This window comes from Amphiprion ocellaris, chromosome 22 (assembly GCF_022539595.1).
Source record: "Amphiprion ocellaris isolate individual 3 ecotype Okinawa chromosome 22, ASM2253959v1, whole genome shotgun sequence".
Classification (NCBI taxonomy): Eukaryota; Metazoa; Chordata; class Actinopteri; family Pomacentridae; genus Amphiprion; species Amphiprion ocellaris.
In genome coordinates, this window is record NC_072787.1 from 3,937,205 (window position 1) to 3,953,788 (window position 16,584).

Sequence of the window (16,584 nt, forward strand, 5' to 3'; positions counted from 1 at the left end):
GGTAAATGATAAAAATGACGATAGCGTACTGTATTTGTGGTACATTTAAAGGTTTTATTGTTCCTGTAAAACAACGGTCTGAGAGTGAAATGTGGGCTTTGATATAAACACCTGAAAATTGCATATACAGATCAGTGTGGAACTTTTAAACCATGCGCACGTCTCCAGCCTCGTCACCAAGTTTTAACTTTAACATACGATCAAACACTTGCAAATCTTTTACACAAATCACGCGTTTATATTGGCCAACAAAATTAGTCTTCTTTTTTAATCAACGCCTGTGTTTACAGAACTGAGTGCTGATCCAGAATCAAGAACAAGACCTCAGACTATTGCTGTGTCTGAATATGAGAGTTGCACCTCCAGGCTTGAGAAGAGGTTTAAACATTGAGAGTTAAACAACAATTTCCGGCATTGTGAGTTGGCCACTAAGAACTTGTATTTAAACAGGTGAGGAGGTGGTGGACCAGTGGTGAACTCAGGAAAGTTACATGATCATCAGCTTTAGGATTTGTGACTTCAGGCAACTAGAAATCAGTATAATTAGAACATATTCAATCTTTAAATGTGGACTTAAAATGTGATGGCCCTAAAATAGGAGACAGCTCATGCTATTCATAACAGCAGAGTCAAAAGTGATGCCAAATCAGCACACTGACAACTACCCAATACACTCCCTGAATGCACATACCATTAAAATACTATACATTTATACAACATTATCATCATCACGTCCTCCCTGCGATATCCCACCTATTATAGAACTAACTTATCATTACATTTCATAGCTCATTGAGTGCAGTGCTTAGCGCTTTGAGCTTCAGCATGTTTTAAGCGACGTGTTTCAGGCTCGATTCAAAAGCTTTGGCCTGTTTATTCTGCGCAAGACAGTGAGGCAGAAACAAAAGAAATACAGAAGTAGTCTGTGACGTTCCCACTGTGCTCTAATCTGCACTTGAGGCTACAAGGCCTTCCAAATGAACACTTCAGCCACACTATAATTGTAATCATTAATATCCAGCATTGAATTTAAAAATATTGAAGTCTCTCCCGGTCCGCCTGAGCTTACTGCCTTGCTGTGTTTGGGCGAGTGTCGCCCCGTCAGCGGTGACGTCACATCGTTTCCTTTGTCTCTTCTTCTCTTGCTGTGTTTCTGCTTTTGTCAGTCTCTCTCCTCATCCAGAGGGTGGGTTTGTCTGTGTTCCCACATTCGCACCGCTCCGTCCCACTGTAGGCAAAAGACGGCAGAGAATGAGGGATCAGAGGTAAAAATATGATTAATCAAAACATCAGCACCTTCTGCTGGTGTCCTGTAGTCCTGTGATTTTACGTACCCCAGTTTTTCAGTGACTTTCTTTAACTTGGCTGACAAAACACATATAACACACACCATATTTACACTTACTTTTCTTGAGAAAAGCACATTTTACATTTCTGCTTATATTGTTTCTACTTATATTTGTTTTTAGTTCATATTTTGTACTTATGTTTATCTATATATTTTGTACTGTTTATATTTCTGACTTAGAATGGGAGCAACTGTAACATCAGCAATTTCCCCCCGGGATCAATAAATTATTTCTGATAACTTCGGGAACACTTACAGTGGTCTCTTGCCATATCGCGGTTCATTTTTCGCTGTCTCATTGTATTGCATATTTTTAAACTGTATTTGGTTTCGTGGATTTTTCGCAATATCATGGGATTTTGTGGTATATAGGTAATTTTAAATATTTATTATTTTAATTATTTTTGCTGTAAAATTACCATTTTCTAGTCTAAAAAAATTAAAACCATATAAAAAACTACTTAAAAAAAATCAATTAAGACATATTAAAAGAATACTGCATCGAAATAAAATGTGGAGCGTACAGCGCTGGGCTCTGATTGGCTCAGCGACCGTAGCATCATTCTCTTTCATCTACCATGTACAGCATGAGTTCAGCATCTTGCCTTGTCCATTCTCACTGTGCTCTACATTCATCTCATCACTATCAGTACTGCCCAGCTAATTCACCATCATCTTCATCATTTAAGTTGTAGTATATTCAATGGTGAGTACCCATATAGAATTTTAGATGTTGTTAAAATTAGGTAGGTTAAAGAGTGTAGAAAGTGTTTAAGAGCATAGGAAGTGTTTATAAGAGTGTGGGGAAGGTTTAGAAGCCTTAAAAAATATATATAAATAATAAAATAAATAAGGTCGTTACTTTGTGGATTTTTGCCTATCGCGGGGGGGTCTGGAACGTAACCCCCACGATAGACGAGGGACCACTGTATACTTAATGTTGACGCTAGTCTGGTGTTTTAGGATCTCTAAAAGAGAGACTTTTGGAAATGCTGCTGTCTCTGTTCTATTCTGAACACTCTGGTGCTGCTTAGTCTCGACGGCCACTAGACTTCTGGAAACAATAACAAAGACATTCATGTTCACTTCATAATTGGCTGTTTTTTTAACTCCACCAAGGAACGTGGAGTTATGTGACGATCGGCGTTGGTTTATCCGTCTGTTTATCTGTCCATTCGCAACATTACTCAAAAACGGACTAACAGATTTGGATGAAATTTTCAGGGACACAAGGACCACCTGATTAGATTTTGGCAGTGATGTGGCTTATAGTCTGGATCCATGGACTTGTTAAAGATTTCTGTATCATTGCGAGATAGCGGCACGGCATCACTATAACTATGACAACAAGTGAACACTACGTCAGCTGTCTGCTCACATGATTGCGATCCTACTGCAAATCCACTGCTGTGGACCACGAATTGTTTAAAGATTTTATCTGTTGGAAATCATACGACTGAGCAGCCTTGGTGGAGTACTGCGCTCTCTGAGTGCTTCTCTTGTTTCTTATGTCTCTCTATGATTCATCACGCCCATATTACATTACCTTTTAAAGGAAGACAACCAAAACAGTTGATGCTAGGTTGTACAAGTCAGAGGGTTGCATTGGTAGGACCGTTCTGCTGTGAATAATGGTTATGATAGGTTGGGTTACTACCTCAAGCCGACCCAATCTAGCACCAACAAAGATATACAGCCTGTGAGACTCATTTTCAGTCGCAGCTCCACTTTGTTGTTGGTTGAAGCAAAGAAATCTCTGGTCTTGCTTTCACAAATTGTGTTTTTTTGGAGAATGGTTTATAACCAACCAACCCTCTGTTTCTTTCTTACACTGGTGAGAAGTGTATGTGAAAGGTCACGTGATATGCATTTATACGAGTGCTAGTACAAATGGAGATTATTTCTGAAACTGTGCTAAAATGCTTATCTGGTTGGAGATCATCTTAAATTTAAAAACCCTGTTGTAAAATGAAAAGATAACGTATGGATGTAGCCTTAGCGTCTTTGATACCTCATCCTCTTGTACATAATCTTCTACATGATATTTATAAGAAAAAAAAAGAATCACCTGTATATAATGTTTTTTTTCTGCAATTTTTGCAGTGCAGTCCTTTTACTGTGTTTCTTTTTATCTATTCCTGCACTGCCTTCCTACTTTTTCTTTGGAGCTGCTGTAACAGTGAACTTTCCCCACTGTGGGATCAATAAAGTTTATCCTTTATCCTTTGCTCTGTCAAGTACTGTGCTGACTGATGATACCTTTTTATGAGGGCTGGACCCGAATATCTGGATATCCGAATATTCGGTTGTTACGGTTACGGTCACGGCTCGTCAATTCGCGCACCTCCATGCCGTCGGATGTTACGAACCGAACCGAATATTCAGATGTTCGTCATTAATCGGGGCGAATATCTGGAGCCCAGAAATTGCTATTCAGGCCAGCCCTACTTTTTATAGATGGTGGCATGCTTTACGCCGTCTCTGTAGCTTCATTCACTAAATCAAGCAACCAAACAGCAGGTTTTGGCACCATGTGTAAAAGACACGCTGCTTTTTTAGGCAGGAAAAAAGCTAACCCTGCACATCTCATCTATGTACAAGGCCTTCACACTGTAATTGCCTCAAATGCATGTTTTTTGATATTTTATGGAAGTACTTTACATTAACCATGGAGCTACATCACAATGTCTGTTCACTAATTAAACTGGAGATGTCAGAAGCACATCTCAGGATGCTGTAGCTTCTTTCCTGTAGTCTAAACATTTCACGTTTTGCTGCTGGTATGGGGGGCAACAGCTTTAATGTTGTTCTCCATTTGGTTAAAAAAAAAAAAAGGAGTCTAGTTTCCTCTACAGATGGCTAAACTGCTAAAAAGGACAATTTACTGCAATATGCAGAAAAAAAGCTCTTTTTTTCATTGCAAATGGTCCACTTTAATCCTCGTAATTGCCAGAAAACATATCAAATTCTCAGGCTGCCTAGTTTAACGCTGCTCAATTAAAACCCTTTACAACTTCTGAAAATGGCTGTCCTAGGATTTAATGTAATATTTATGATCCCAAGCTTTTACACATTGATTCCAGCAGGACAGTTTGCATTAACAGCACTCACAGAGCTGCTGATGATGTTGTCCTCATATGGGTGCCAGCTGACGTCCCTCACACAAGCATCATGGCCCGACAGTCTGGACACCACCGTTCCGCTCAGCACATCGTAGACTGCACACATATTACCAGTGCAAACAGTTTAGCTGATTGTACATACGTGTTGGATCACAAACAGGCTACAGATTGACTTTCACACACAGACAGACACTCACTGATGATTTTGCCGGTGGAACAGCCAGAGTAGATGAACCTCTGGCCAGTGCTGAACTCTGGAGAGAAACGGCAGCGGATGAGGGTGTGCAGAACCCCGTGACCCCGGTATGTCATCACTGAGGTGTCGCCTGTCAGCTTGTGTCTCTTCAGGGCTGCAAGACCCGGCAAGTAAACAAACACAACACTGTTAAAACAAAGAACTGGAAAGTGGATTTCTTTAGTTTTGAGATTTTTTAAAATAAATTTTAGCTAATTTCAAGCCTTACAAGTACACCTGGCCTCAAATCAGTTTTTATACGAATAACATATATTAAAAAGAAGCTACCAAAAGTACGGAACTACACTACATTTTTTCCCATTTAAGTTTTTATCTCCTCTCCCTCTTTCCCTGCTATCTCATTATCAGAGCTCCTATCCTTCACCTCCCCTCTACGCCTTCCCTCTCCTTTGACTAGTGATGGTAATCACTCATCTCCCTATGCATCGTTTTACTGTCATATCCTTTTACCCTCACCACACACACAAATGTTTCATCTTCCTGTCGTTGTCTCACGCTCTACCTCTTTTATAATGTCATTTTGTCTTTATCTCCTCCTCTATTCTTTCTCCGTCTGACCTCTCCTCCTCTTGTCCTCCAACTTCTCTTCCTTTCTCCTCTGTTCCTGACTCATTCTCCACCGGTCCCTCCCTCTCGCCTCCCTCGTTCCTCCCCTCCTCACCTCTCTGGGGAACCTGCTGCCAGCGGTAATCCCAGTTTTGTTGGGTGACAGCCAGGCGGGAAGCTGCCAATCCCTCTTTGGGTGAGAACTTCCTGACATCCCAGAGCTTGATGGACTGGTCCTTCGAGTTGCTGATCAGATAGCGCGCATCCCCCTGGCACATTATAAACATTTAAAAAAAAAAAAATGAGAAAACAAACCGGAGTGTTAAATCAATACAAAGAGCTGAGCTAATATTGTCATTTCATCAGATTCCATCTAATCATCCAACTATACAGAGCGTTTGGGGAACTTTTTATTGACAGAGCGATAAAATAGCAGCAGCATTCCTCTCTTCGACCCCCCACCTTGCTGTGGATGAAGGTGATGCCGTCTCGGTGGCCGGCCAGCTGTCCGACAGGCTGCGGTCTGTCCTCCCGCAGCGTCCGTCTGTCCCACACCTTACACAAAGCGTCGTCACTGCCAGAGAAGAGCAGCTGGGACGAGCTGTCGGCGAACGCCACCGCATTCACGTCGTCCTCATGTGCATCAATCTGATGAGGACAGACGCAAAAGAAAGAGAGTCAGTGTTTCTATGTGGGGTGTGTGTGCATACCAGTGAGCATGTGTGTGAGACTGTGTGATTTCCTTTGTGTGGGAGACGCTGTAATACACATGTCTGTGTGAAAAAATGTCTTCCTGTGGTTGTGCGTGTCTGTGCATGCACAGGGGTGATGGCAGACCCATTTTCTGCAAGACTGAAGCATATTAAGGCTCAGACTTTTACTTTTTTGGTACAGTTCTCTGCAGTCCACGGTCAGGGCAGTGCTTTGGAAATGTAGTCATACAGGATGTATTAACTGAGTTACATAGGGTGTTATTTTTTTTTGCAGCATGTGCGTCAGTGCAATAGCTAAAAATACAAACATTTACAATCACACAATGGCAAAAAGAGAGTTGGAAGGAGGGAAAATCTTATAGAAGTCGGTCTTTGTCACTATTATACAGAATATAAATAGCAAATTTCTCCTTGTGGGACTAATAAGGGATATTCTATTCTATATTCTAAATATATTGTGTAGAAACGTACTTGCAAATATGCTGTGATCTGTAGAAATGGAGTCAACTATTAAGTCTTTTTTAAGGTTAGAAAAGCAAGATTGTATTCTAACAACGGCAGTTTCATGAAGTGTTGCTCTGGCTTCTGGAGAGTCAGTCAAAATTTCATGCAGATCTACGCATAAAATCTTGTATTCATGGTCCCACAAGAACAAATTCTACTGACTTTGATGATTCTCTGCATTTTCTTCCAGCACCATCATCAGGTCAGCTTTTGACTTTGTGAAACATTTTCCTTTATGCCAAATATCTCCAAAACGAAGGACATTCCCGTCAGACTCAGCTGGACTAATTAGCAAATATTAGTGTAGTAATACAGCAAAGTCCCTCTCTGATCATTGATTACAAACCTAAAAACTCATCTTAGAACTCATATTTAGAAGCGTTTTCATTTAAAATAATCTGTTTGTGCGTTGAAATGGCTTAAATGTGACTCCTCTAGAATCTGACCATCTATGAATTCCCCACCTCTCTCCAAACACTCCTCCCTACTTGTTGCAGCTGGAGCACAGCAACCAATCTACAACTGTGCACAAATGCTGTAAAATTGCTTAACACTATGCAGTGGTAATTTGCAGTGTTGGAGTAATTCAACATGTTTGAACTGGAAACTGTTTCTGAGTAAGAATAATGATACAGAGAGTGCTACCCTGCAAGTTAACAGAATTGGAGTCTTTGGTTTGTTACATATGAAAACAAAGATGTCTGAATCTGTGTTTTTGAGATAAGGTGAGTCAAGGTGAAAAACACTCAGCCCTGGTGTCGACTGTTTATTTTGCTCATGATGTGTCCTCCATCAAACAAACCACACCATATGAACAAGGTAAAAAAAAAAACTGCAGAGGGTTTCTAGCTAAGATGGTGAGCATGGCAAATATTATACCTCCTAAACATCACGCTAGCGCTGTCGTTGGTTCTGTTCACACCAGGCGTTACCACATGTAATGGCAGATCTGATTACTAGTGGACAGCTGTAAACATGTCAGTGTAGAATGCGTCTCCGCATGCGTCTCAAATGGCCACCTTTGTTCTAATCTCACCTCTTGCTCTAAACGCAAATAGCCACATGCAGTATTTATGTTTGCAAAGTACAAATGCGTTGTTTTTTAACAAGCAGGAGGCAGCAATGCATTTACAGGAGGTCCTTGACTCACGTCGGAGATTCATTCCTACAGACTGATCTAAGTCGATTTTTGCCGAGTCGGAACTCCGGAGAAAATGTAAACAAAGCCGTTAGGTGCATCACGATGTTGATCAGTTCTTCATAAAAGACGTGAATAACAATGATTTTCATGCATGTATGAGTCATTTTACAAGAAGATAAAAGAATATATTCCACTGTTTTTACAACTTGATCTAATAATAGCAATGTTTGTTGGTGTTTGGCCTTGATCTGAGCGTTTTATTAAATCTAATTTCACTTCCATGGTGTGTTGACCTTAAGGCAGAATTATCGATGTACTTTTACTTTTACGCTGTAGGTCGAGGACGTCGTAACCTGAGGACCCCTGTACTTGCCTAATCTGATGGAAATTAAAATGTGAAGAGAATTAAAACAATACGAACTAGTTTCACTCCATGGTGTGTACCAGGGAAAACAAATCGCTCCAGATGCTCGAATTAATCTTAGTATAGCTTAGTGGGCTTTTAGAAATTTTCTTGGACAAATGCAGTTTGCAGAATTTGAGAATGAAAAAGGGATTATACAGAGGACGTCAGTTGAGCGGGTTGTCCTTCATGAAGGCCTGAGGCACATTTGCATAGACACAGCTAAAAGAATGAAGGTGAACATAGACCTACTCCTACTGCAACCTAAGTGATCAGATCTCAATGCATCCTCCATCTTGGCTGCATTCACACCTATACTAGAGTACTCTACTAGTCCACTGATCAGATTATCAAAGACGCATGCCATGTGTGAACAGGGCCATTGTAAGCATGATAGCATTCAGCTCCGAAAAACACTGTGGGTAATTACATCAGTCTGAATCCATTGTTAGTTTTGGCTTTATGTGAGATGTGTGATATTAAGTAGAAGCTTCACATACAAGGGGAGTGAAAGAATAGAAAAAATTAGCAGTAAGGTGTTGAGATATAAGGGACAAAAAGACACCATAACACAGAGGTAATTGGAGGGACAGACTGAGGAAGAGCGTACGACAGCGGTGAAGCAGATGGTAGAGGTCATCTAGTGACTTCTACACAGAGGGTGTCTGTGGGAGGAGGAGGGAGGTGGATTTAACCCCCACTGTCCCACTGCAGGGTGGAACTGGACTCTGTGCTGCTACATTAGACAGCAGGATGGTGTAAAACTTTATGTAAGCTGGCACACTTTTAGCTCCACTGTCTGGCTCACCTTGACCACAGGATAAAGCACAAACAGACAGAGGTGGACGGGATGCAGAAACAGGCATGGAAAAGCAAAGGAGCAGGAACAAGTGTAACCAAAGGCACGCTCACCTTCAGTGTTCGTTTGTTCTGATCAAGATCAAAAACGTAAAGGCAGCCATCATTTGCTCTGAAAGGAGAGAGAAGAAAAACTGTTTAAATGTGATTAAGCATGCTAAACCTAATCTGTTTCATTTTAATATCAACTATAAATGTAATTCACAGCGCTGGTTATAACAAGTGCATTTAACTTCCATCTAGAAGAAAAGAACTTGAATTTACATTTCTAAAAGAGCCTTCAGTCCTGGTTTCAACTCAGTCAGTCACTGTCTTGAAACATAAAAGCAAAATTGTACTCACCCTCCCAGGATCTCTTTGCCATCTGTGGACGCAGCCAGTGAGAACACACAGAACCTCCTCTCATCTGGACTACAAAGCACAACAGCACACACACACACACACACAAGCAGGTTTGACATGGCGGCGATAACAAGACATGTGAATCACAACTCCAATGTCTACTGTATGTCATCCCACACCAAAAAGCTTCATGACGGCACGCATCACGTCTTAAACAATGTCATTAATAGGAGTGCTATGAGTTTAATGATAGTGCTTTGTTGAAATAATGAACTCTCCGTTTAACAAAAGGAACACACACAGAGCGAGAGGATGGATGTTGGGGTGACAAGTTCTGACAGCATCATTCATCCAGGTGGTAATGAAGGGAGAGGAGGGCCGGCTGGTAAGGAATGATAGATTACCTGCTCCGTAATGTTATAAGTTACTATGAGGGAAACACTAACTTGAGGTCCAGGGCGGTGTGGTTTTCACTGTCTCCATCTATACTGCACAAATGAACTGTGGAGAGACACACAGACAGAGTGTATGAATATAACAACATAGTGTGCACACTTGTGGCAGAACACGACCATTTATCATGTCAAGGGGCTAAAAAATGCAAAGAGAAAAACTGCAGTGTTCTCTGTTCAGGGAACTGATCTGAAAAAAAAATCTCGCAACCTTTGTCGGTTTAGGCTAACATTGCCAAGCAACGACACTTAGATAATAAGAGAAATCACTCTCTTGTTAATTAAAACATTTCTCCCTATTTACCAGGGAGCTGTGAGGAATCAGCAGTTTCCTACACAGTAAGTATTTCTTTAGCAATCTGAAGTTTCTTCAACAGTGAGATCTGAAGTGAGATTTCAAACACTTATGAATCATCATTATGTTGTGTCATCCCTAGCGGGCAACTTTCCAAAAGTCTATTTGCATCTAGAAAACACAAAACATAGCATTGTAGGACTTGAAGCAGCAAGCAGTGCTTATGGTATATATGAAGGCATATATCGTACACATAGATACACCAATCAGCCATAACATTAAAGCCCCGTACAGGTGAATAACATTTATCATCTCATTACAATGCAACATTCTGCTGGGAAAACTTGGGCACATACTACCCACTTAGACATTGCTGCAGTCAATAAGTGCACCCGCAATGGTAATGGCACTTTTAAACTGCAGTAGCCTGTCTCAGCAGGACAGTGTGCTCCTGTCTCACTGCTGAGGAAGAGCTCAAGGAACAAGGCAAGAGACCAAGCCTCCAAACTCCTCATATATAAATCTGATCATGTGCCCTCAAAACAAAAGCCTCACCTGCAACCCACAGGACCCAAAGGACCTGCTGCTTACATCCATGTGTCAAGACACCACAGGACACCTACAGTTTGTGTCTGTTACCATGTGTTTTGGCAGCGTAAGGGAAAACTACACAATATTAGGATGGTGGTTTAAACGTTGTGGCTAATCGGTGTATACAAAAAACAATACGGAATTTTAAGAAATTAGAAGTAGTTGCTGAAGTCCTGCACTACCTGACTGACCTAGACTAGGTCTCAGTCATGGTTGTAAAATGTCTATGCACCTTATGTAGCTTACTACAACTGTAGTTTCCTTATTCCTTATTGTCATGGTGCCTTGAAATGTTTAAATACTGTATATTGACTTTTAATACAATTAGTATTTCTATAGATTTTAAATTTAGAAGGGTTTTGTTTATAGTATTGTACAGCAAGTTTTTAAAAAAAAAATATATTAACCTTAATGTTAATCTGGTTACTAACCTGCCTGCTTCGTTTTTTTGTTGTATGTAAGCTACTATCTATCTATCTATCTATCTATCTATCTATCTATCTATCTATCTATCTATCTATCTATCTATCTATCTATCTATCTATCTATCCATCTATCTATCCATCGAAGATACTATGACTAGACCAGGTGCTCTCTATTACTTCCATTTTTCCAGCGAGAATAAAAGAAATCAAATTCTTGAAACATTTGGTCCACGGGCACAATAACTACAGGCAGATGTTCACTGAAATAACTGCTGTATTTTTCCAAGCTCTTTTCATCTGCGTATAATAAATGTCCATAAGGCTAAGCTAAGATGCACACAAATGCAGTTCTATTATGTTACAAGAGAAGCAAGGTGCAGTTCGTTAGGAGTAAGAAACATAAACAAAACTAGCGTTAAGAAGCGAGATGATAATACAAAGATTCAAGTATAAAAACAGTAGAAACATCAAGAAATGGAAATACTATAATGACGGGCTAATTGTTTTCTCATTTGATCATATACAGGCGTCCTAGCCTTACTGTAGTCAGACCAGCTGGAGTAGAGCAAGTGGTGAGCGTCGGGGGTGAAACAGACGTCCAATACACTCCAGCCCACATCACGGGCCTTCACTGTTCGCCGCAGGTGAAATCGTCCCCTAGTGGTGTCATATAAGCGGATGTTCTGGTCTGCAGCAAGCAACATAAAAAATACATTTCTGTTAGTAAAAGATGCACTAATTTTGACAGGACTGAAGTGTTGCTCTTACAAAATTTAATTTTCGTCTGGAACTATAAGCTGAGAGAGAGTTATTCCATCTACTATACACTGCAGGCTTTTAATCAAAAGCACATTTGAATAATAATTCATTTAGGAACACATTTAAAGGTGAGCCAGACAGAAATCTGGAGAAAGGAAAAAATACAAACCGCCTCCTGCAGCTCTCCCCTGTCTGTTTTCTGTAAGTCTACCTAGACAAGCTAATCAACCACTGTATCTCATTTAGAAAGCCATTAAGAGGAGCAAAAATCTAGCTTTCTATCAAACAACTTGATATACATTATCCTAAATGGTTATTATGGCATTTTCACTCAGTGATGTCCCCTAAAAAACTGCCTATCCAAGCTTTAAACCCTTAGCCGACAGGTATTTGGCTTCCATTTTAGTTCCTGCAGCAGCGCATCAACAGAGCAATCATGATGAGAACAATCACTGTAATCAAATGACTGGGAGGTGGGTGGTGATGAGACGTGTTGCCCCTTGCTTGCACTGTTTGCTTGCAAAACAGCTACTTTATTAAAGCAGAAGTCATATGTTAAATCAGGAAATAGTAGCAAAGGGTACAAGGGATACTTTCTAAATGTTTTTTTCAGTTAGCTTTAAGCTGTTTTGACATCAGATCATTTCGTTTGGAACAAAAGATGTTTAAAAAAAAAAAAAAAAAAAGAGGAAAGTCAAACAATACTTGTCTGTGCCGAACCACATTCTGTACATGACACTGCATGAATGGCTGTGGCGATTTAGTGGTGTCAGCAGCTTTAAGCAAACATTAAGAATTATTGTTAGATCTGATTCAGTTACTCCGGGTTCTCATGTTGGATCTCATGTTATTTACCTTGGCAGGCAGAGAGGAACATGTTGCCATCCTCGCTGTACACTCCGCAGAAGGCTTTCTGCTGGTATGTATCCTTGTGGGACACATAGTTTGGCAGGAAACTGCAGAGGACCACAAGGGTCAATATCTTAATATATAGTCCCTCGTCATCTCCACTAGATAGTACATTTTCACATGATCTACACAGCTATGACTCATATAAAATTCAACAGAAGTTAATGCTCAATCAAGATTTTTTAGTACTTAAATGAACTGATTAAACTAATGTGAGTATTTGTATGTCCCCTAACACTAATTTGGTAAAAAAATAAATTAATTAAAAATTAAAGCTTCTTACTGTGTACGGATACGACTGCACTCTCCATGGGAAAAACTGGAACCTCTACATCTGCCTTGCTCCCTCTGCACAAAGAAAGAATCATCAACATTTAGTGGTTACTAAACTGTCTGTTACAACCAAGCGATAAACACCTTAAATAGCTGGACAACATGAGTTGAAACAAGCACAAATTTCTTGAGAAACTAAATAAAACTACGTATTTTGAAATGTTTTTTGTGGTCTGACCTCTGTTAGCATGTGGGTGAAACTGTGACGGCCTTTCAAGGCAGAGGAGGCAGTGGCCAGCAGGATCTGAGTTCGGATCTCACTCCGATCCACTTCGTGCGTGTCGGGTTGGGTGTCCACTAGAAAAATATTACAAAGAACAAGGCTCAGTATGAGTTCATATTTGACTGTCAGAACTTGCTGCACAAAAGACATTCTGATACGATGGTTCTCCATATCTGTGAGAACAAGGTGCAAAACTTTTTAACAATTGTCACCTTGGCAAACTAGATTAGATTAGATTATTTTTTTAATCGTCACATGCACATACAGTACGGCAGTGAAATGCAGTGCACCAGGCTTTATAAATACAAAATGTTAAAATAGGTAAAAATATAAAGTACAAAAGAAAAACCTATAATAAACTATAATATACAAGAAATAGAAACAGGTAGGTAACTAACATGTTTTTCTGATGTGTTCTGACATCAAATTATACTGAAGGAGAGAGAAGACAAGTAGAAATCGAAAAAAACATACTCAATCCTCACTAGTCCTGTAAAAACATGAGTTGTAAATTAGGTTTTAAAAGCTTTAAAGATGATCATGCTTAGTTAATGGCTAACAATTTCTCAATACTATTTACTTAATATCAGCTTCCATTAATAATATTTAATTTAAATTTTAAAAAAAATACAAGACAATAACATTCATCTAACACAATTTACATCTTTAAATAAAATATTACTGGTGTGCATTCATCCCATTTCCGTTACTGGGTGGGTTTAAACTATCTTGAAATCAAACAACAAGCAATGATATTTAATACTGCAAGATAGTGTTCCTGTTCTCACAAATAATCCAGCTTTCCAACTTGTATTGCTGTCGAAATTGTAGGTTTAAGATTAAAAATACATTTAGGTAAGAGATCTGCCACGTAAGCAGTGACTTATTGTCTGAAATCTATGGCATGGACAACAAACAGTGTGTATGAGCGGTTACCCGGTGGATTGTAGCGGTCACCCAGCCGTCCCTCCCATGCTCCATCACTGTCCTCATCGGAGTCAGAGTAGGACTGGACCAGCTGCAGCCCCGTGGCTCCACTGCCATGGACCAGCCTGACCTGGCCCCTGCGTATGCAAACACCACATCAGCCCAACAACCAGTCACTCAGAGCCATAGCACATGATCAAAGGAATCTGCAAAAATTGACCTAGAGAAGAATTGAAAGGAGTAATTGGCAACAAAGACGGAGAGGACAAAGTGCTCCAGTTGCAGCCCTAGAGTCAAATGGAAAGACACCAGCCAGCCTGCATGACAGCGACTCTTTTACCACTGAGCAGCTCCACTTCAACAGGTGGGAGATCAGTGGCTCGCTTGAGGGTAGTTGAATGTTAACTGCAGTGAAAAAAGTGACTATTTTGAATTCATTTCAACTCTTTCAGATCCTTGTTCTTTCTAGTTCTGACTCTTCTGCTGTGCTGTTGAAACAGACCCTGACACGGTCAAAAATCACTTCCAAGGGCTGAAACCCATTACAGAGAAATATTCCAAAACTTCCCAGATCTGCACATGCACTTAAATGAAACTGAAAATCCACGTGTCTGTCCCCTCTGCCCGTCTCACCACTAAGTCTCTGGAATTCATTGCCACCCCAAATGAGAAACATGGACTCATTCCTCTATTTCAGATCACAACTCAAAACACATCTGTTCAAAACTGCATATTCCACCTGATGCCAATAGACCTGTCTCTATTGTTTTTAATGTTTTTAGTTTGTAATGTGTATATATGGAGATGTTTGTTTGTATGGTGTCCTTGAGCACCAAGAAAGGCACCTTCAAATAAAATTTATTATTATTATTGATAAATAGTAGCAGTGGAATGCAAAGTAATGTTTCAATTATTTGCTCCCGTAGCAAAGACGTAATAACAACCTTACTTTTCAGCCCATTTTGGACCATTTGAAGAGTGTCCAGAAGCTAATATACATCTGACAAGTGATACCTATCCTCTCTGTAAATGGTTTCATATTCTAAATATCTATCCTGAAATATATCAGTTCAAAACATGAAACACGATGAATTGATGTTGTGTGCATGTTTTGTGCACTGACACCCTGACATAACTAAATGTATATGCCGAGTGAGCAGAAATAAAGAGAAATTCCAGCGCTCTTATGAAAGATAATATAGGGCATATTGCAGAGATATTATATTGCACTGCATCGCACAGGTGTGTCTATTTTTCTGCTCACAAGGCTTTTCGATTTATGATAGTGATCATCCACTTTGACCAAAATAACTTGTTAGTATCTCAGCTCTCTATGAAGTCTATTTGAGATGTTTAGATTTTGTTGTCCAGCTATCATGATGCTAGGTGCGTGTTATTTTTGTCGTGCTATTGTCAGTGTCAGCATTTCAAACTAGAAAATCCTCCCAGTTTACCTCCTTAGTAGGTAAGCCAGTACTTCAGCTAAGTCAACGTCCTCCTCTGATGCCGACTGTCTGTCTCCCTGCTGCCGGTCCGCCGTCCTGCGGCCTCGGCTGCTGCTGCTGCTCTGGTTCGGTTCTGCTCCTTCAGACTGCTCAGCTGGGTTGCCACTGGAAGAGCCCCTTCCACCAGACATCCCAGAACTGGACTGAGAGCCCATAGACTGAAAAGAGCCTGTCAGGGAGAGTAACGAGGAAATAAATGTTAGTTTTACCTGAGGATGTCAGGTGAAATCAAACACAAGGAGACGGGAAAAACAGGCGTTAGGTAATAAATGGCTGCAGATGATAACGTTTTATCTACAGCAACTAAACTGACAGAAGTTATTTGTGGGAGCCACTTTACTTTTTCGACTCGAACAAACCAATAGATAAATAAATCGACCGGCGTGACTGTTAGCTCATCACGTTTAAGATGCTGATTTTGTCCAGCTAGCTAAACATGCTAACGACCTAACGACAACAGCAGCTACCGTCAGGCTGTCAGACGGTCCTCCTTACGCTTCCTCGGTCCAGCTTTTTGTCGTTTCGCCGCTAACTTGACAGTCCGTCAGAGCTACGGCTTCCGCACGGTGCGGCGTACGGCGCTGAGGAGAAGAGCAGGCTGGAGGTTTGACAGCGCGGTGTTTGGTCAGTCGGTTAGCACGGCCAGTCCGTGAATCGCCATGTTGTTTACAAAAGTGTGAAAAAAGCCCTGCGCGTGCCCCTCGTGCCCTCTCGCCGTCACGTGATTCGCAGCGCTCCCGTCATTGGCTGAAAGCTCGACTGACCACATTTTTATGGTAAAATAACACGCACTATAACAATAAAGAGTCTATAACCTCTGAAAAATATGGGTCAGTAATAATTACACATGAAAGTATTATTTTATTTTTACAAATATATAAGAAGTAACAGAGTAACGTTTGCAGCAACTATTATAGCAAGACATGGAATGA

General features: G+C 40.4%; 1 protein-coding gene across 2 annotated transcripts; it reads right to left on the reverse strand.

Moving 5' to 3' along the window:
• Positions 1-33: 33 nt before the first annotated feature.
• On the reverse strand, positions 34-16,335 carry dcaf11 (ddb1 and cul4 associated factor 11). Of its 2 annotated transcripts, none has more exons than XM_023286603.3 (15): positions 16,148-16,335; positions 15,602-15,821; positions 14,157-14,284; positions 13,176-13,294; positions 12,948-13,012; positions 12,611-12,711; positions 11,538-11,684; positions 9,680-9,734; positions 9,234-9,302; positions 8,946-9,003; positions 5,735-5,920; positions 5,388-5,541; positions 4,668-4,820; positions 4,460-4,566; positions 34-1,228 (listed from the first exon to the last, which is right to left on the reverse strand). In XM_023286603.3, the coding sequence occupies exons 2-15, from the start codon at positions 15,805-15,807 to the stop codon at positions 1,163-1,165; spliced, it is 1,614 nt and encodes a 537-aa protein (XP_023142371.1). In that variant the 5' UTR covers positions 15,808-15,821; positions 16,148-16,335; the 3' UTR covers positions 34-1,162. The 2 variants fall into 2 exon arrangements, with proteins under 2 accessions (XP_023142371.1, XP_023142370.1); XM_023286602.3 differs by having other exon boundaries at positions 16,120-16,335.
• Positions 16,336-16,584: the final 249 nt, after the last annotated feature.